Source organism: Notamacropus eugenii, chromosome 3, assembly GCF_028372415.1.
Source record: "Notamacropus eugenii isolate mMacEug1 chromosome 3, mMacEug1.pri_v2, whole genome shotgun sequence".
NCBI lineage: Eukaryota > Metazoa > Chordata > Mammalia > Diprotodontia > Macropodidae > Notamacropus > Notamacropus eugenii.
In genome coordinates, this window is record NC_092874.1 from 266,287,127 (window position 1) to 266,308,362 (window position 21,236).

Sequence of the window (21,236 nt, forward strand, 5' to 3'; positions counted from 1 at the left end):
AAGAGACAGAAAGAGAAATTTCATTTAAAAGAACTGCAGACAGTTTAAAATCCTAGGATTGTCATCCTGCCAAGACAAACCCAGGAACTATATGAACACAATTACAAAATACCCTTCACACAAGTAAAGTCAGAACCAATCATTTGAAAAAAAATACTAATTGTTCATGGGTAGACTAAGCCAATAGAATAAAAATGACAGTTCTGTCTAAATTAATTTACTTGTTCAGTGCCATACTAATGAAACTATGAAAAATATTTTATAGATCTAGGAAAAATAACAAAATTCATCTAGAAGAACAAAAGGTCAAGAATATAAAGGGAATCAATGAAAAAAATGAAGGAACATGGTCTAGTTATAGCAGATCTCAAACTATATTGTTAATCAGTAATTAACAAAACAATTTGCTATTGGCTAAAAAAGGTTGGTGGACCAGTGGAATAGACTAAGTACACAATACATTGTAATAAATGACCATAGTTATATAGTATATGATAAACCCAAAGATTCAAGCTTTTGGTACAAAAAGTCATTATTTGACAAAAACTTCTGGGAAAACTGGAAAACAATATGACAGAAACTAAGTATAAAGCAACATCTCACACCATATATCAAGATAAGGTCAAAATGGATACATGAGGGGCGGAGCCAAGATGGCGGAGTAGAAACACACAAATACGCTAGCTCCGAACCCACAGCCCATGAAATATCTGTAGTAAAGAGCTGCCAATAAATTCGGGAGCAGGAGAAGCCACATAACAGCGGAGCGGATAAGATTTCTGTTCCAGAGGGACCTGCAAACCTCTCGCAAAAGGTCTGTCGTGCTGTGGACACGGAGCCCAGCCCAGCCCTGCCCCAGCCCCAGCACCGAGAGGAACAGATCCAAGCGGACTTCAGGGACAGGATCTCCAGCGGCCGCGCGGGTCCCTCCACCCACAGGTGATGGGGGTCGGTGAGAAGGTCTCTTTGGTGGGTCGAGAGGGGAGTGGGGTGCCCCCATACTCAGGCCCCCTCAGGAAGCAACAGCGGAGGTGGGAGCAGACCAAGGCTCCCCAAGCAGGCAGGATCCTGGATCCATTGTTGAAGTTCTCTGCATAAACCCCCTGAGGGAACTGAGCCTGTGAGGTGGCCCTGCCCCCACCTGAGCACCTGAACTTAATCTCACACTGAATAGCAGCCCTGCCCCCGCCCAAAGCCCTGAGGCTGGGAAGCAGCATTTGAGTCTCAGACCCCAAGCGCTGGCTAGGAGGATCCAGAGGAGAGGTGGCTGTGAGGAGAATATTCAGAGGTCAAGTCACTGGCTGGGAAAATGCCCAGAAAAGGGAAAAAAATCAAGACTATAGAGGGTTACTTTCTTGGTGAGCAGGTTTCTCCTCCCCTTCTTTCTGATGAGGAAGAGTGGTGCTCACCATCAGGGGAAGACACGGAAGTCAGTGCTTCTACTTCCGAGCCCACTCAATGAGATCAGTTCTGGGAAAAGGTCATAAAGAGCTCAAAAAATTTTCAAAATTATGTTAGAGAGGTGGAGGAAAAACTGGGAAGAGCAATAAAAGACTCACAAGCAAAGTATGAACAACAGATCAGCACCCTGTAAAGGAGACCCAAAAAAATGCTGAAGAAAATAACACCCTGAAAAATAGGCTAACTCAATTGGCAAAGGAGGTTCAAGAAGCCAATGAGGAGAAGAATGCTTTCAAAAGCAGAATTAGCCAAATGGAAAAGGAGATTCAAAAGCTCACTGAAGAAAATAGTTCTTTCAAAATTAGAATGGAACAGATGGAGGCTAATGACTTTATAAGAAACCAAGAAATCACAAAACAAAACCAAAGGAATGAAAAAATGGAAGATAGTGTGAAATACCTCATTGGAAAAACAACTGACCTGGAAAATAGATCCAGGAGAAACAATATAAAAATTATGGGCCTACCTGAAAGCCATGATCAAAAAAAGAGCCTAGACATCACCTTTCATGAAATTATCAAGGAAAACTGCCCTGATATTCTAGAACCAGAGGGCAAAATAAATATTGAAAGAATCCACCGATTGGTGGTGGTGAAAAATATCCAAAAAGAGAAACTCCTAGGGATATTGTGGCCAAATTCCAGAATTCCCAGGTCAAGGAGAAAATATTGCAAGCAGCTAGAAAGAAACAATTCAAGTACTGTGGAAATACAATCAGGATAACACAAGATTTAGCAGCTTCTACATTAAGGGATTGAAAGGCGTGGAATAGGATATTCCAGAAGTCAAAGGAACTAGGACTAAAACCAAGAATCACCTACAATACTTCAGGGGAAAAATTGGTCTTTCAATGAAATAGAGGACTTTCAAGCATTCTTGATGAAAAGACCAGAGCTAAAAAGAAAATTTGACTTTCAAACACAAGAATGAAGAGAAGCATGAAAAGGTAAACAGCAAAGAGAAGTCATAAGGGAGTTATAAAAGTTGAACTGTTTACATCCCTACATGGAAAGACAATATTAGTAACTCTTGAAACTATTCACTATCTGGGTACTTCGTGGGATTACACACACACGTATGCACACGCACACACTCATAGAGACAGAGTGCGCAGAGTGAATTGAATAGGATGGGATCATACCTTAAAAAAAAATGAAATCAAGCAGTGAGAGAGAAATATATGGGAGGAGAAAGGGAAAAATGGAAGGGGGCAAATTATTTCTCATAAAAGAGGCAAGCAAAAGATTTTTTTAGTTTGGGGAAAAAGAGGGGAGGTGAGAGAAAAACATGAAGTTTACTCTCATCACATTCCACTAAAGGAAGAAATAAAATGCACACTCATTTTGGTATGAAAACCTATCTTACAATACAGGAAGGTGGGGGCCAAGGGGATAAACAGGGTGGGGGGGACGATGGAAGGGAGGGCATGGGGAGGAGGGTACAATTTGAGGTCGACACTCACAGGGAGGGACAGGATCAAAAGAGAGAATAGAAGTAATTGGAAGCAGGATAGGATGGAGGGAAATATAGTCTTATACAACACGACTATTATGGAAGTCATTTGCAAAACTACACAGATTTGGCCTATATTGAACTGCTTGCCTTCCAAAGGGAGGGGATGGGGAGGGAGGGAGGAAAAGAAGTTGGAACTCAAAGTTTTAGGAATAACTGTCAAGTACTGTTCTTGCCGCTAGGAAATAAGAAATATAGGTAAAGGGGTATAGAAAGTTATTTGACCCAACAGGACAGAGGAGAGGATGGAGACAAGGGCAGAAAGGAATGATGGAGGAGAGAGCAGAGTGGTGATGGGGGCAATTGGAATGCTCGGTGTTTTGGGGTGGGGGGAGGGGACAAGGGGGGAGAAAATTTGGAGCCCAAAAATTCTGTGAAAATGAATGTTAAAAGTGAAATAAATAAATTTTAAAAAAATGGATACATGATTTACACGTAAAGCATAATACCATAAGCAAATTAGGAGAGCATGGAATAGTTTTCTTGTCATATCTATGGAGAAGGGAAGAATTTATGACCAAACCAGTTATAGAAAACATTACAAAATATAAGAGATAATTTTGATTATATACAATTAAAAAGTTTTTGCACAAGCAAAACCAATGCAACCAAAATTAGAAGGAAGTAGAAAACTGGGATAAAATTTTTAAGCAAGTATCTCTGATAAAATCCTCATTTCTCAAATATATAGAGAACTGAATGTAATTTATAAAAATAAAAGTCATTCCCCAATTAATCAATGGTCAAATGATATGAACAGGCAGTTTTCAGGCAAAGAAATCAAAGCTATCCATAGTTGCTTGCAAAAAAGCTCCAAATCACTATTGATTAGAGAAATGAAAATTAAAACAACTCTGAGGTACCCCCTCATACCTATCGGATTGACTAATATGACAAAAAAGAAAATGTTGGATGTTGGAGGGAATGTGGAAAAACTGGGAATCTAATGCACTGTTGGTGGACTGGTCCAACCATTCTGGAGAGCAATTTGGAACTATGCCCAAAGGACAATAAAATTGTGCATACCCTTTGATCTAGCAATACCACTCCCAGTTCTATATGCCAAAAAGATAAAATAAAATAAAAAAGGAAAAGAACCTACTTATACAAAAATATTTATAGCAGCTCTTTTTGTGTTGGCTGAGAATTCGAAATCAAGGGGATATTCATCAATTGGGAAATGGTTTAACAAACTGTGGTGTATGATTGTGATGGGGTACTATTGTGCCACAAAAAATGACAGGTAGGATGATTTCAGAAAAACCTGGAAAGACTTATATGAACTGATGCAAAGTTCATGTAAAAGTACATTGTACTTAGTAATAGCAACACTGTGCGACAAAAGATTTGTCAGTGATTTGACTTTTCTCAGTAATAAAATGATATGACAATCTCAAAGGACTTATGATGAAACATGCTGCTTCCAGAGAAAAGAAGCTTGAGAATTGAGAACAGTTTGGCTTAAGATATTGTTAATGTTGGAGAGGTGGTTTCAGTTGAATGATGAGGTCAGAAAGCAGATTGCAGAGGATTTAGAGGAGAGTGAGAAAAGGGGAAATGGTAGCACTTTTGGCATGGCTTCCTCTAATCTGAAGCATTCCAATATGTGTTATGATTCTCATGTTTAAATATTGAACCTTGAAGGAGGGTGCATCAGGGAATAACTACCTCAGGCTTAAAGTACTCTGACTCTCCATTCATATAATTAACTAGTTTAATGTAACTTTAGTAAGATACATAGCAATAAGCTATTTCTCTTGTAAGTCTGGACCCAGAACCTCACACATCTTCAGTGGGAATGAACAGATGTAGAGGATATATGTAGAAACTTCTACACAAAGCTAATATGTGTGCCACTGTGGAGGGGGCAACAGGGCCACTAATATCACGTGGTACTGCTTCTGTTGTTTTCCGCTAGATGTAGACTCTCTGCAGGAAACATAGCTTCTATGGGACATGAATACACACAACCTGACTGGGCACCTGCCAATGGAGCTTTATTCTACTTTCAGCATCTAACTTTACTGAAATCTTTGGCTATCTCTTCCACTTGAGAAGAGTGGGCTTTTCCATGCTCTCTGAGTTAATAGTACTTTTTTCTCTTGGCTTTTAACTCTCTTAGAAAAGCTATGTTGTTACCTTGAACTGGTGGGGTGGGGGTGGGTAAGTTTTCCATCTCTTACTCCTTTCAGGGTCTTGGCTAGGTCACTCATTTTCAAGTAACCTCAGGTACCAAACTCTTTAGAACAAGGGACAGGGGTCTCATAGCCACACGGTACCTTTCTTTTTGTACTACATTCTCTAGGTTACTGAGTTTAAGCATCTTTGTAGGTGATATACCTATTCAGTATATTCTCTATACTGTTTCTTTAAAGTATAGATCATGATCATCTAATAACTATTTTACTTAGTATCTATCATATATCACTAGGACTCAGAGTTCCCCAGTTTTCTAACCCTAAACTCTTCAGTTCTTTCATCTAGATCAATGAATGAGGAAAAGTTTCGGAGACAGAGCTAAGTGGGAGGAATTAATTATCTCTCCTGTCCTCTGAAGCCACATCCCTGTCTGTTTCAAAGATGCATCTTGCATCCCACCAAATGCCTATTTGTGCTATTACCCTCGCACAAGTAAATACTTGTATCAGTATTAATGTTCTCCTAGTTGAATTTACTGGTTATATCAGCATTTCAGCTTTATCAATCCCCTTTTAAGGCCTTGGAATTTCTGCTAAACAAGTTAAAACATTTTTGAGAGTTCTACAAGTATTTCCCTCTAATAACTAGTTTGTGTTAAAATTAAGCCATTAGCTTTTAACACTAGTTTTTAAGAGGTGACTCTCTGATTTTAGCTGTCTGAATGACTTTCACCAATGCAACGTCAGATGTACTCAGCCATATTATGATCCCTTCTTTACAAGTCACAAACCCTAGATTTGCACTCTAGTAACATACTAACTCTGAGCCTTCAGTAGCCCCTAGCAATGAAGAAACTAGATGGCCTCAGATAACTGAACCCTAAAAATATTGTGGAGACATGAATAAATGTTGATGGGTACTTAGTTATCTCAGTGGATATAGTCCTGGGCCTGGAGTCAGAATGACCTGAATTCAAATCCAGCTCAGACACTTAATACCTTTGTGACTCTGGGCAAGTCATGTAAATCTGTTTGCCTCAGTTTCCTCATCTGTAAAATGAGCTAGAGAAGGAAATGGTAAACCACTCCAGTATTTCTGACAAGAAAGCACCAAAAGGGGTCTTGAAGAGTTGGGCATGACTGAAAACAATTAAGTAACAGCAACAATGAATGTGGATGAAGTTGTGTGGCCTGAATTCAAATCTGACCTCAAACACTTGCTAGCTGTATGACTCTGAACAGTTCACTGTTTCCTCCACTATAAAGTGGGGATGACAGTGCCATCTACCTCCCGGGACTGTTGTGAACAATCAAATGAAATAACAGTTTTGAAACACTTAGGACTGTGCATGACACTTGGTAAGCACTATAAAAATGTTAACTTTTATCTTTTTGACTGACTGAGATGTCAGTCACCAGTAATTAGGTCAAGCTGTAATGGTGGTTGTCATAATGTCATTGTCTAATGTTGGCTGATAACTCAACCAATCAGTGATGGGGAATAGATGAATGGTAGAGGACTCTGGATATATTTACTCCCTCTCCTCACCTGGATCTCTCTACTGCCTTCTGTCTCTTCCTTCGTGGATTCAAAGCATTACAGTGGACACAGACAGCAGTGTAAGTATGCAGAGGTTGCACTGTTGGTCTGGAAGCACAAAAATTCTTAAATTGTCCAAATTCTCAAACAGTTTTTTGTTGTCTATTTCACTAACTTGAAATAATTGAGAGGAGTAGAAGTGGAGCACTTGTAGTGGGGGCTCCATTGTTCTCAAGGGGGGTATGTCCCCAAATGACCCAGTGTGATTAGGGCCCAAGATAGCCCCAAACTGCTTGTTTCTTTAGGTTTATACATAATTTTGGATTTCCTTCTTCTTTGGTCACAGTTCTACTTGTTACCTATATGACCTCTGGCAAGTCAACATTCACCATTCTGGACTTATTTCCACATCTATAAAATGAAGGAGTTGGATTAGATATTCTGTAAGGGTCCTTTCATCTCCAAGTCCTATATTCCTATCACCCCAGCTTTCTGGCCTACTCCTCGAATGCATCATATTCTTAATTGGGTGCCTACCTTATTACTACCTTATGATTTTCTCAGTGGTGGCAGTTCCTTGAAACTGGTACATATAAGAATTTCTTTATATCTTAGTAAGCAGTCTAATAATATAGTAAGTAATAATATGGTAGTATTATTACTATAATATACAACAATATTATAATATATGGTTATGTAATATTATATAATTATATATTTATATGTTAATCTCTTAATTATAGTAATAGTAGTAGTAAATAGTAAATAATAATATAACATAGCAATAGCAATATATTCTAATAATGGAGTACTATAGTACTATTAATAGTACCATAATAATATAGTAATATTAATACCATTACTAATCTAATAATATAGTAAATATTTTAATAAATAGTCTGTAAAAGTTGCTGTTACCAAAAATTTTATCACTCTCTGGACAAAGTGACAGTGATTCTTTTTGCCCTTGGTGAGATTTGTCCTTAGATGACAGAGTTTATTTCTGAGCCCTTCCTCAAAATCTTTCCGTCTTGGTGTAATACTTATAACTTGTGCTCCATAACTTGCCTTCTAGAACAAAGTATCGTAACAAGACTATAATGGAATACTTACCCAAATACCTTTATTTGGGACTTCTTATTTTTAGTGTCTTCCTGCAAGCCCCTATCCCTTAACAGTTCTCAGAACTGAAAAGCGGGGGCTGGGGTGGGGAACACAAAGCTTCTTTTCCTCTGATTTAAACCGACGCTGCTATTCCTTCCCTACAGTCTCAAATTTCTGCTTTTTCTATGGTGATCATATGCTTTCAACAGAGTCACTTAGTCTTTCTCATTTTTAATATACCTGTAAATTAGAAAACATAATTAAGCAACATTTCCTAATCTCCGAATATTCTTGGCAATTGAGGTTTTACATTATTAATTTTAACTATTGCTTTTGTGGGATTATTAAAGACAAGTTCCCATGGCACATGTTGAAAGGCTTTTAATAGTTTTGACACTGCAGATAACTAGTGAATTTATATGATCTCAGTCCACAGTGACATTTGTAATTGAAGAGAAAAACATGCCCTTGATTTACTGAGTAATCAGGAGAGTGAAAGTTCCAAGATCTTGTCATAATTTATTATTTTGTATATACTTGTGTGTGTACATTTTGTCTCATCTGATAGAATGTCAGCTCCTTTAAGATTTCTAGTGTCATGCTTGGCATATACTAGGCTCTTAGTAATTATCTACTCATTGATTGTTTAAAGGCACTAGAGATCATGAGCCTAGAAAAGTCAAGGGGCTGTGACATTTGTCTTTAAGTACTTGAAGAATTGTCATACAGAGGAAGTGTTAGATTTGTTCCACTTGACCCAAGTGAATAACACTAGAATAGCGGGTACAAGTTGCAAAGGCACAGATTTAGGCTTGTTGTAAGATAAAATCTTCATAAAAATTAGAACTCTCCCAAACTGTAATGGGCTGTCTAGGAAGGCACAGGTTTCCTTATCAGTAGCACTGGCATCTAGGTGGCAACATAGTACATAGAGTGCGGGGCTTGAAGTCAGGAAGACTCATCTTCTTGAGTTCAAATCCAAACTCAGATTCTTACTAGAAGTGTGACCCTGGGCAAGTCACTTAACCCTGTTTGCTTCAGTTTCCTCATCTGTAAAATGAACTGGAGAAGGAAATGGCAAACTACTCCAGGATCTTTGCCAAGAAAATTCCAAATGGGGCCACAAAGAGTCAGTCAAATGTGACTAAAAACAACTGATCAGCATAAAGCATCTTCAAGAAAAGTTTACATGAGGACCAAGGAAAGTCCCGATGGACTCTTGAGGCAAAATGCCTTTTACAGTCAGAGAAAGAACTACGGAATTGGATCATAGAATGAAGCAGACCATTTTCTCTTGTGTTATGCTTTGTTTTGCTTTATGGTTTCTCCCATTTATTTCAATTTTTCTGTGCAACATGACTAAGATGAAAATGTATTTAATAAGAATGTATGTGTAGAACCTATATAAGATTGCATGCCCTCTCAGGGAGAGGGGAGGAAGGAGGGAGAAAGGAGGAGGAGGAAGGGGAAAAAATCCAAGATATATGGAAGTGATTGTAGAAAACTGAAAACATAAAATAATCCATAAAAAAGAAAGGAAAAGGTTGCATTTTTCTCCAAGTACATGTTGAACTGCTCCTGAGGTGTCTTCTAACTCTGAAATTAAGTGATTAACAATATAGCTTTAGCAAAATATTTAGCAAATATTTAGCAAAATAGCTTTGTGGCCAACAATGCCCTAGACCTGAGGCCTGAGAAAGACCTTAATTTAGAAAGACCAAGGCCATCCACTGCATTGCACGCCATCTCTAGTTGTCTTGATTTTTATCTTGCCACTGGACTTCAGGGACTTTGGAGGAGAAAGTATAACTTTGTCCAATTCATATACAAATCAAGACATCACCTGTGATGTCATTGGTCCTCTTCCAAATGGAGGATGAAGAACAATTTCTGCACCAGCCTAGGACAGCCATTTTGGCATGAATAACCACAGCAATTGACCTGGTTTCATTTTTTTTTCTTTCCTCTCCTCCCCTCCCTTTCCCTTCCCTCCCCTCCCCTTGCCATTTTCTTTCCTAAGCATTTGGAAAGAATTTTAAAGCTCATAGGATCCTAGATCTAGAGCTGGATGTGATCTCAGAGTCCATTTAGTACAGCCATTTTCAGATGAGGAAACCTAGGCTCAAGCTGGCTAAATGACTTGCCCAAATGTTTCCTGTTTCACAACACCTTCAGAAGACTAGCACTCCCTTTCCTGTGCCTTGTTCCCAGAGTTCCCTTGTTCTCTAACCCCTCTTCCAGCACAAATTTCTCTTGTTAGTGACCAGGTATAAATCAGTTGTCAATCTGAGTCAATGATGGGACAATGCCTTTTGGCACTTTTCAAGTGAAATGGGAGATTTCAAGTGAAATATGAGATTCCAGTCCTAAGAGCTTGCATAGATAGTTTTCTGGCTAGTCCCAACCCAGCATGTGGAGCTTTGGGGACTGGGTTTATTGCCATGAGTGAAAAAGGAATCTTTATGATGTGAGGACAAAAAAAAACTTCTAATTGGTTAGGAGCCAGAAGATCTCAGGTACAAGAGGTGCCAAACTGAAACTGAATCCCTAGTTCCTCTGGCACCCCTGCCAAAGATCTACATGTTGGGTTTGCCCATTATATTTGTTTCTAAGTTTGATGAGTACAGTATATTTAACCATTACCTCAGTACTTTGATGACTTTTATTTTTTATGGTAGCTCCTACCACTATCATAAAAGAGTGATCTGTGCTGCGCATTCTGTGTGTTTCTTGACTGTGCCTTTAACTATTCTAAAACTGAATCATAAAGTAATACTTTTTTTGTCTTCCTCAACTCTAAAACAATTTCAAATTTGCAAATGTTCTGGTAGAATATAAGCTTCTTGTGGGCAGAGACTATTTCATAGGGGTCTTTGAATCCCCTCAGAGCCTTTGTGCTTTGAATATAGTAGGTGATCATTGATATTTGCTTAATCAAATTGATTGTTTAATTAGATTATCTGAATCAAAGCTCTTGGTAAGAATGGGGAGAGGGGGCAATGCCAATCAATACTTCTGGTAAATAAAGTTCAATCTATATTATATTGTATAATTAAATATGGACAGTTGTGATTTTTTTTAAAAGTTCAATTATTTTTGTAAAGTTGATGTTTTATTTTGTTATCTTTTCACTAGGCAGTCCATAATTGAAATCTTACCTGCTCTAAGAATTCTCAATGGTGAAACACTGAAATCTGATTCTCCCAATCATGAAATTGACATACCAGAGCCAGGCAGTTTTTCAGCAATCTGCCAGACCCAGAACCAGGAATTTAACTTAATAGTTAAAAAATATGTCACTGAAAAAAGGTACGTGACCTAAATTTTAGCATAATTTAAATATTAATGTAATTTTATAACAAATGTTCTAATTTAATCCCATCTGTCTTATTGGGGGTAATACTTTTGAAAAATACCCAGTAAAGCTGCAGGATATCAAATTACTTTTAGATCTACTTTCTGAAATATAGTATATATTCACTTGGAGCAGTAAATAAAAATACTATATCAAAAAATAATAGAAATCTATAGCTGTATATTCTGGGTTTATATCAAAAACTGAACAAAATTTCAAAATTGCAAAAAATTATTAATATATTTCTCTGAGAAGTAGTATTTTCCACTTCCTACAGTTTGTAACATGACAACCAACTTCATTTATGATTTGAAACCTTTTGGATTTTTTAAGAAAACACTGACTAGTAAACAACAGAAAGCTAAAATTCATTCTCAGCTGTCATTCATTTGTTGGTCATTCTTTCATTCATTTTTTGTTGTCTTTCTCTTAAGAAGACCAACATGATCATGATGTTGGGGTCAAGGTACAACGTGTCTGATTGTGACTGATCAAACCAATATGAGCTTGGAAGACTTTACCACAAGTTGGACACAAATACAAACATTTGTGTGGAGAACACAAATATGAACATTTGTGTTGAGAATACTATAGAACACACATATGTGTGTTCATTCTGCATGAACATTTGGAGTGGAGACATCTCAAAATTTGGATATCTCATGTTTCTCTTTTAGCTACTGCAATTCTGCTTCACTCAGAGCACAGCACCTTCTTTGATGAAGGCATGCCATGTTGCGTGGTCCTTTGCCAGTCTCTTGTATGTCACTCAATCGATTCCAGAGTTCTTCAGAGAGACCTCGAGAGTGTTTTTGTATCACTTCTCTTGACCACCATGTGAGCTCCTGCCTTACATGAACTCTTTAAAACAGTCTTTTAGGCTAGTGTATGTTTGTCATTCAAACAATATGGCCAACCCATGAGAGTTGCGCTCTCTGCAGTAGAGTTTGAATGCTTGTCAGTTCAGCTGGAGAAAGGACCTCATTGTCCAGTACCTTATTTTGCCAGACGATCTTAAAAATTTTCCTAAGACAATTCAAATGGAAGTGACTCAGTTTTCTGACATGATACTGGTACACTGCCCAGGTTTTACAGGCATACAACATGAAGTCAGCACAAAGGTTCTATAGGCCTTTGGCAGGCAGCCTAAGACATCTACTCTCCCACACTTTCCTTTGGAGTCTCCTAAACACTTAACTAGCTCTGACAGTGTGTGCATCAACCTCATCATCTGTGTGTATATCCCTGGAAATTATATTGCCAAGGTAAGTGAATGAATCCATAACATTTAAAATTTCTCCGTTTTTTCTAACCAATAGTTCCACATAATGTATGGTTTGGTTCTGACTGGTGGAGAACCTCCTGTATTTTCTTTGATTAATTGTCAGGCCAAAATGAGCACAATTGATCTATTCTGTTATACTTTAGCCTCAGAGGCTGAATTAAGTGTACAATCATATATGAACAAAAAGACATATACCAACTCTCCTTCCACTTTAGTCTTAGATTGTAGCCTTTTCAAATAAAATAATTAGCCAATAGTGCAGTAGTTGACCTTGATGCCATTTTCATCCTCCTTGAAGGCATATGACAACATTACTGAAAACATCAAGCTAAAAAAAAGCATGAGAGTAAGCACACATCCATGCTTTACTCCACTGGTGACTGGGAAAGCAGGAGGGCATTGTCCATTATCCAGAACTTGTGCAAATATGCCATTGTGAAACTGGTGTACAAAACTGATGAACTAATCCATGCAACCCATTTTCATCATGCTTTTCCACAAACCTTCATGACTGATACCATCAAAGACGTTGACTAGATAAGTGAACATTGTATACAGACCTCTGTTCTGCACTTGGCATTTTTCCTGGAGTTGTCAAAAAGCAAACACCATGTAGACTATTCCTCAGGCCTTTTCTGGAACCACACAGACTCTCAGGTAGATCACCATCTTCCAGTAGAAGGATCAGCCAATTAAGGAGTAGTCTAGCAAGAATCTCACCCTTGATGACTAAGAGAGAGACCTCCCTGTGATTGTCACAAGACAACCTAATTTCTTTTCCTTTATAGAGATGGACAAATGGAGGTATCCTTGATCTCCTGGGGGATAGTCTTCTCTTGCCATATAAACCAAAAGATTTCAGTCAGTTTTTGTATGAGTAGCGTATCCCTTGCCTTGTAGATTTTTGCTTGAATGGAATCTGCATTAGGTTCTTTGACACCCAAGAGTTTCTTAATGCTATTCAAGACCTCTTCTTCAGTTGGAAGTTTGGTTAGAGACGGACTGACTTCAACCTTAGGTAAACGGTCGATGACGTCAGCATTGGTTGATGATGGTCTGTCGAGAACACTATGAAAGTGTTCAGCCCATCCCTGCAGAATCATGCCTGCAGAATCATTTCACTAATCAGTATAACTCCATCAGCACTGAGTAGCTGAGGTCTACAATAGATCTTTGGTCCATAAATAGTCTTCAAGGCATCATACAAGCACTTTGGTTTGTTTCTATTAGCATAAAACTGAATCTTTTTCTACCTTCTGAGTCAAGAAAACCACCTCTCTCTAAGCTTTGATTGTACTATACTTTGAATGGAGTTAAGTGCTGCCTTTATAGAAACAAATAAATTATTGATAAACCCTGTGGAAGTCTCTAATTTATTGATGTTGAGTCTTCTGATCTGTTATTAACACCATGAGAAGTCTGACTGAGTGGGTGCTGATGTCTTTCTTGTCTGCTCATTTGGGGCCTGGAAATTTCAACTCTGAGCTTACTTTTCTGGCTGCTGAAGAGATAGGAAAGAGGGAGAAAAAGCTAACATATTCATTATGTATAATGTTCTTTCCTTGGGAAGAAGAATTGACAGCTAGTAACAGCTGCTAAGTAATGAAGATCATCAGAGTCAGTACTGGAATGAGTAATGATAGCTCTCACCTACACTTTTAATTTCCTAAGAGAAATTTTCCATTCACCCATGGCAATTGAATAAATAATTGTTTCCATGACTACTTATTTTGCTTAATTTTTCTTTCTTACAGGAAAACATATTTTTCATTTATGTTTACCAGATCTAAAATATTAAGATTGATTTTTATTTTAGAATTAAGAATTTCATGATTCCTTCATAAAAGAAAATTGAGATTATGTATCCTATTATTTTTGATTTGTTTTGCTCTTATGTTTTATATGGATTTAGTGAGATGTTAATGTAAACATTTTTTAAATACACAGTAACTCTAATAGAAGTGTGAAAATATAAGTAGTAGAGATATGTTCTTAACAAAACACCACCACCACCAATAATAATAATATTGCTTTAAGATTTGCAAAGTGCCTTACACATTGTATCTTATTTGATCCTCACTACAACCCCTGAAAGGTAGATGATGTCATTATCCCTCTTTTACAAATGAGGAAACTGAGGCTGAAAAATTGCCTTTGGTCACAGTTATTATGTATCTGAGTAGGATTTGAGTTCCAGTCTTCTTGACTCCCAAGTCCAGCACTCTATCTACTATACCATCTAGTTCTCTGGTAATTACTATTCAATTATGACTTTTTCCTATAAATGAGTTTCAAAATTTAGTCTGCTCTGACACAAAGTCTAAAAAAAAAAGAGAGTTTTCATATTTGATTGTTTTAACTCGCATTGCATCCTCAACAAAACCAGAAGATGTATGTGGCTAAAACTTGTTATTTACTAGTCCATGTTTTGTATGTGCTACACTATGTTCAGACATACTTACTGTACCAAAGAGTTGATGGTTCAGGATCACACGATATTTTAAACTTCAAAGGAAATAAGCCAAACATGATTTTAAAACGACATTTTTATTATTATTTGTATTTAAAAACAAATGTATTATTCCAATGTAAACTACTGAACTGTGAAGATATAACTATTCAGAAATAATCTCCCACATGTATTTATGCATATATATGTATATACACATATATAAGTAAGTATGTATGTGTATATTTATACTTTTCCAGGTTAACATGACATATATATCATTGAAATTCACAACAGGCCTTTTTACATGAATAATTTGTGGTAGTAGCAGTTAAGAGGAATTATATTATTTAAACAAGTGACAGAAATATACATCTTTGTTTTTACTTGTTTACTAAGTAAATGGCAACATTTGTTGCATTGCCATAAAGGTATCTGATATGCTATAATTCTCATTATCCCTTCCTCATCCCTCCTATAGTTAGAAACATCATTATTAATATAATGGAGCCATTCTGTGCCAAGAATCTAATAATTAATGTAATGCTTGACTATACACTGAAAAAATCTTTAAAACAAATAAAATAGAGCTGATGATGTTACCTGACCTTTTAGAATTTAGTTTGTTTAAATTTGTAAACTTAATATTGTGTTAAAGTATTTGAATTCTTTTTTCAAGTGAATTCTCCTTCAAGTGAAAAATGAGAAAAACCTTTCCCATAACATCAGTCCTTTATTTAAAAGTCCAATAAAAATATTTTGCATGGCAAGATTCAATGTTGGAAGCACTTTCAAGTTTATTTCATAAATAGCTTCTCCAAATTTAGGCAGCAGCAACCTTCATAGGCTTTCTATCTGCTTTTGATGTTTACAGTTGTAAAGGGTTGGCTCTTTCTCATTCATTTATACAAAAAAAAAATACCTCATGGAAGGAAATGTATCAAAATAAGACAACTAAACATTGTGTTTCATCTACTCATTTAATATTATATAAATTAACATTTTTACTTTTATGAAAAATGAGATCTGTTAAAATGTAACCAAACCTAAATAAATTTCTAATAATTAATGTCAGTGGTGATCATAGTGTTCATTAAACTTACTTAAAATGGTAACATTTTCTTATATTTATTATTACTAAATACTTTTCATTATTTTTTCTTTAGAAATATACACTCCTTAGATGCCATAGAGGACTTGTGCTGCTATTTTAACAAGCTGATGAAACTTAGTAGTGAGTACAGAGATGCTCATGAACATGGACATGTCAGTATCATTGATAGAGATAAAGATTTAAGTATCACAAAGGAAAACCAATCAGAAGAAGAACAAGAGAATTTGAAACAAGCAGCCAATAACAGTCTACAGCAAAGCAACCTCGTCATTAATGGGGTAAATGAAAATAAACATGATTTTCCGGAAGTTTCTCAAAAAACAATTGATCCTGACAACAGTGACTTTGAATTCACTACATCTTCCGTACATGAGCATATAGTGAAACTTGATCATGACCAAAGAGTCCAAAGGAAGAGGAAAGGCATTGTGAGCACCAAAATTCATACCACGAACAACACTGTCACTGAGCCATTAATTACAAGTGAAATGGAAAAGGATTTCCAACATATTCCTAATGATGCCAAAAAGTAAGATTTACAAATGTAATTTTTCTTCATAGTTCACTCTCTTGATTATATTTTATTGTATGATCTTGGGCAAAAGGTACCCTTCTGGTACTTTTTGGTACAGGTACAAATTTTAAATGACCAGATCCTTTGTACTCCATTGGTTATTTGTAGAACAGTGCTAATATTATTTTTCTCAAATATATTCACCATGCCTAAAACAGTAACTTTCATTTTCTGCCATATTAATCATCTGAAATATTAATTTGGTCAATTCTCCTAACTTAATTGATTATTAGATACTATGCAGAGTTTGTTGTAAAATTGTCTTCTAAATTCTTGTTCATTTAAAAATAAATTTTTTTTTGGAAGAACTAGTATATGTTTTCCTGGAAATGGTAAAGAAATGCCCTTTGAAGAGTAAGGCCTTTCTAACTTTCTTTTCAGAGAAGGTTTATATATTTCCTATTTATTCATTGAATTTAATTGAGTTAGAAAAATATTTAATTTTACTATACATATGTTTATTTTAATTTCATTTTTATAAGGGCCAAGTTGATTATGCCAAGATGCCTTCTGATTTAATTGCATATATCCTTTTTTTGCAGCTAGAGAACTATTTTAGTAACCAAGAATGACATTAGAAATGGTTAAATGGTAACTCAGTTTGCTTGCTATATTGGCCTGTTCTGTAATAAAATGTGGTTTTAGCTTTAATCTGTTATATTTTCTTCTGCCTGTCCCTCGTTGCCTCCAGTGTCTAGGTTGGGAAGAAGAAGAATTATTTAAGGAATGTCTCTAAAATAATGGCAGATCGTAACCTATCTAGGCTTTTACATTCTGTATAATTGCTGGTCATGTTTTTCTGTAAATCCTCCACAAAGATTCTACCTGACTCACTGAAGGTTTTCCTTGGTTTTCCCAGATTTCATGGAAGCAAGCACATTACTTTGGCTGTCAAGTTATATTTCAATCTCACTATGTGACTTATCCACCTCCTTATGTCAGGCTACACATATAAGAAATTCTATTTATATTCTACTTCTTTGATGCAAGTCAAACAGGCATTAATCATGCCTTCTATGTTTGCTGTTATAGGGGCAGGGGATACAGAGACAAAAATGAAACAGTTCCTGTCCTTGAGAATCTCATATTTTATCAGAAGAGGCATGTATATATAGAAATATATAAAATACACACAAAACGAATCTGAGGTAGTTTGTGTTGGGGGGGTGGAATATATTGACCATTGGGAGACGATGAGGAAAGGTCTCAGGCAGAAGGTGTCACTTGATCTAAGCTTGGAAGGAAACTAGGGAGCGATTCTGGGAGGTTTAGATAAGGAGAAAATGCATTCCAGGCATGGAAGATAGCTTGTAAAAAAACCAGAGACACAAAGGACTGAATGTTACCCCAGAGCCACAGGCGGAAAGGATGTTTGGCTGACCCACTGAATATATGAAGGAATGTCAAGTGTCACAAGGCCTGAAAGGTTGGAGCTAGGTTGTGAAGGATTTTAAAATGTGATTGTGCGTTTGATCTTAGAAATAATAAAAGGGAGCTGGTGGACATTGTTGTGGAGGAGAGTAACACAGTCAAGACTTAGGCTTTTGTATAATCACTTTTGCAGCTGTGTGGGAAATAGATTAGAAAGAGAGGCTAGAAGCAAAGAGATCCATTAAGGAGCCATTGAAATAGTCACAGGAAAAGGTGTTAAAGCCCAATCTAGAGTGGGAGCCATGAGAGGGAAGAAAAACAGATGCATGTAAATACCTATCAGGAAGGTGCAGTTAAATGTTAGCACCTGATTTGATATATGGGATGAGAGTAAACCAAGAGTAAAGGATGTTTCCAAGGTTTAGAACCTAGGGGAGTAGAAAGATGGTAGATAATATCAGGACAGAAACTGGTAAGCTAAGAGGAAAAAGGTAAGGTTCTACGTTCATCTTGTTGAGTTTAAGATGTCTTCAGGGTAATCCAGTTTGAGACGTTCACTAAGGAACTGGTGATGCAGACCTGGAGCTCAGCAGAGGGTTTGGTTTGGATAGCTAGATCTAGGAGCTATGTGCATAAAGCTGATAATTAAACCCATGGGAGCTGATAAACTAACCAAGAGAGAGTGTGAAGAGGAAGCAAAAGAGGGCTCAGGACTGATGCTTGAGGATCTACTCAAGTTAATGAGCATGACATGGATGATGACTTGGTAAAGAGATAGGCAAGAGGAGAACTGAGAAATAGTGGGGTTATGAAAATACAGAGGACAGAGAATAGAGAATCCTGGAGGAGATGGGATTCACGAGTACCAAAGGCCTCAGAAAAGTCAAGAAGGATGAGAAAAGAGAAAGCCAGCAGAGCTGGCAGTTAAGAAACCATGCCAGCTTTGAAGAGAGGAGCATCAATTTGCTGAATGAGTTGGAAGCCAGACAAAGTGAGTAAGAGGAAAAGAAGTGGAGACAATGAAAGTGGAGGCTTTGTCTTAGGGTTTGTCTTGGAAAGGATGGAGAAATAGCAACGGTTTGAGGGGTTGGTTAATCAATTAGTGGTTCTGTAAGGATGGGGGGTGACTTGGGGTATATTTACATACAGCAGGGACAGAGATAGTAGATAGAGAGAAATCTAAAATTTGAGATGAGAGAGAATTGTGGGGATAATGTACCTGAAGAGACTGGGGCAAGGAGGATGGAATTAAGGGTAGGTTCTGAGGGGTTGTCCTTAGGATATCAATCAGTCTGTATGTACTTAACAAGCATTTGTTAAACACCAACTTATATGTGCTGGAGATATGAAGAAAAAAATGACAGTTTCACCTTCAAAGATCTTGCAACTATCTGGAAGACATGTTATTTGCATATTTGTGTATATACTCACGTATATGCACATAGCATATACATGTATACATATGGATAAACATAAGCTTTTGGGAGACGACAGGTAGGAAAGAAGGTAGTAGGAACTCCCCCTCTACTTATAGAGCCACTACCATAGTTTAAGCCCTTGTCATCTCTTGTATAGAGTATGTAATGTGCAATAAAGCTGGAAAGGAAGCTTGGGGCCATGTTGAGAAGTGTTTTAAATGTCTGACAGAGGAGTATTTTATGGTTTGTAGGGTCTTATTGAAGCTGAAGAAGAATTAAAAAGCTTCTTAATTGATCTCCACACTTCAAATCTCTTCCCTACTCCAATCCATTCTCTATGTAGTTGCCAAAACCATTTTCCTAAGGCAATAGATCTGACCATGTCACTTTCTTACTCAACTTCAGTGATGCCCTATGAACCATAAATTACTCCCCTGTTGGACATTTTTAAAACACTTCTCAACATGGCACCAAACTGCCTTTCCAGCCTTATTGCACATTACTTTTGTGGATTCTGTAGTTTAGCCAAGCTGTCCTTTTTCCTGTTCCTTACTCTTGATTCCCCATCTATGTGTTTTAATATCAGTTGTCTCCCTTGACAGGATTGCTCTTCTGACTTACCTCTTTCTCTGAGTATTTTTTGGTTTCTTCAAGATTTAAGTACCAACTTCCATGAAGTCTTATTTGAATCCCTAAGACTGCAAGGCCATTCTCCTCAGTTATCTTTCCTTTTTTGTAACGTGCCTACATATGTGTACATATTTTATCTTCCAAAGAATATATGTGTGTTCCATGAAGGCACAGATTGTTTGATTATTTTTCTTTGTATCTTCATCATTTAATGTGGCTCTTGGTGTTGAATAAGTACTTCATAAATCTTCAATTGATTGACTGCCATTTAAATAATCTTAATCAAAATATGCCATTTAAATAATAAATAATCTTAATCATAATCTTGCTTCATTCACTTTTCCAGCCTTATCATACACCATTCCCCTTCATACCTTAAGTGGTCCAGCCAAACTGACTTTTTTTGCTCTTTTTCAATGTGTTTCTCACAATGCTCTTATCTCCCCTCTCTCTGCTTTTGCATAAGCTTGGCTTTGTTCCTGGAATGTACTCCCGCTTAGAATCTCTTGCTTTCTTCACAAAATTACTTGGATGCCCCCTTTGACCTAAGGTCTTTTCTGATTCTTCGAGCCTCTAGTTCTGAGCCTGAGTGGATGTTATTGTGGGGAGGGAAGCATCCGTTGAGATGTAGAGAAGAGGAGAAAGGTAAGCTCCTGAAGTCTTAAGAGCCTGAGGCGAAGTCCTTTGCAAATAGGATAGAAGGATGGATGGTGTGGAAAGCTTGAGAAGTTTTGGAGCAGCCATTTAATGGTCTGTAGTAGAGAATAGGGCAAAAATATTGTCTTACCACGGTAATGACCCAGTCAAAATGAGATCATACATATTTACCCAGTCATCACAGTTATGGGACTTTATCATCATTCAGTCATGGTCAGTCACAATTAACATGCCTCCACAGTGTGTTTCTTCCTCCCCCTGCCTCCTATTACCTTTGTATAACCTATAATTTTGACTTATCTGAAAGCATGGCATTTTGTACATCTCAGTAAGATAGCAATTGCAAGAGAATATCAGCATTAAAAAGCTGGGCATCTGTATTAATGAGTAGCTTGGGAGCATTGAAATTGAAAATCTTTGTACAGTTTCCTCCTTAGTTCTGGGCTTAGTTCACTTTCTGTGTTCAGTACATGTCTAAGACACTTGCACGTACACATACACACACTTATCCATGTGTACATATACATGTATGTATCTGTATGTATGTGTGTATACTTAAAGATGGAATGATTCATTGGGCTCTCTATTGAACTATTTGTAATAATTAAGATAACAATATACATAATTG

General features: G+C 37.0%; 1 protein-coding gene and 1 long non-coding RNA gene across 14 annotated transcripts in view; one reads left to right on the plus strand and one right to left on the minus strand.

Moving 5' to 3' along the window:
* LRRIQ1 (leucine rich repeats and IQ motif containing 1) overlaps window positions 1-21,236 on the plus strand; it is a 297,422-nt gene that overhangs the window by 96,857 nt on the left and 179,329 nt on the right. For all 7 annotated transcript variants that reach the window (XR_011977307.1, XM_072655502.1, XM_072655506.1 and 4 more), the window contains exons 15-16: window positions 10,891-11,064; window positions 16,011-16,487. Coding sequence is in view for 6 of the 7 variants with exons in the window: in XM_072655502.1 (XP_072511603.1) it covers window positions 10,891-11,064; window positions 16,011-16,487 (651 nt within the window). In the remaining variant the exon portion in view is untranslated. The remainder of the gene's footprint in view (window positions 1-10,890; window positions 11,065-16,010; window positions 16,488-21,236) is intronic.
* Window positions 1-21,236, minus strand: part of LOC140534446 (uncharacterized) — a 49,577-nt gene that overhangs the window by 17,198 nt on the left and 11,143 nt on the right. For 5 of the 7 annotated variants that reach the window (XR_011977314.1, XR_011977308.1, XR_011977310.1 and 2 more), the window contains exons 4-6: window positions 20,326-20,703; window positions 7,765-7,995; window positions 6,661-6,759 (exon numbers count right to left, since the gene is read on the minus strand). This is a non-coding gene — a long non-coding RNA (uncharacterized lncRNA). The remainder of the gene's footprint in view (window positions 1-6,660; window positions 6,760-7,764; window positions 7,996-20,325; window positions 20,704-21,236) is intronic. The other 2 variants (XR_011977309.1, XR_011977312.1) reach the window with 1 other exon arrangement.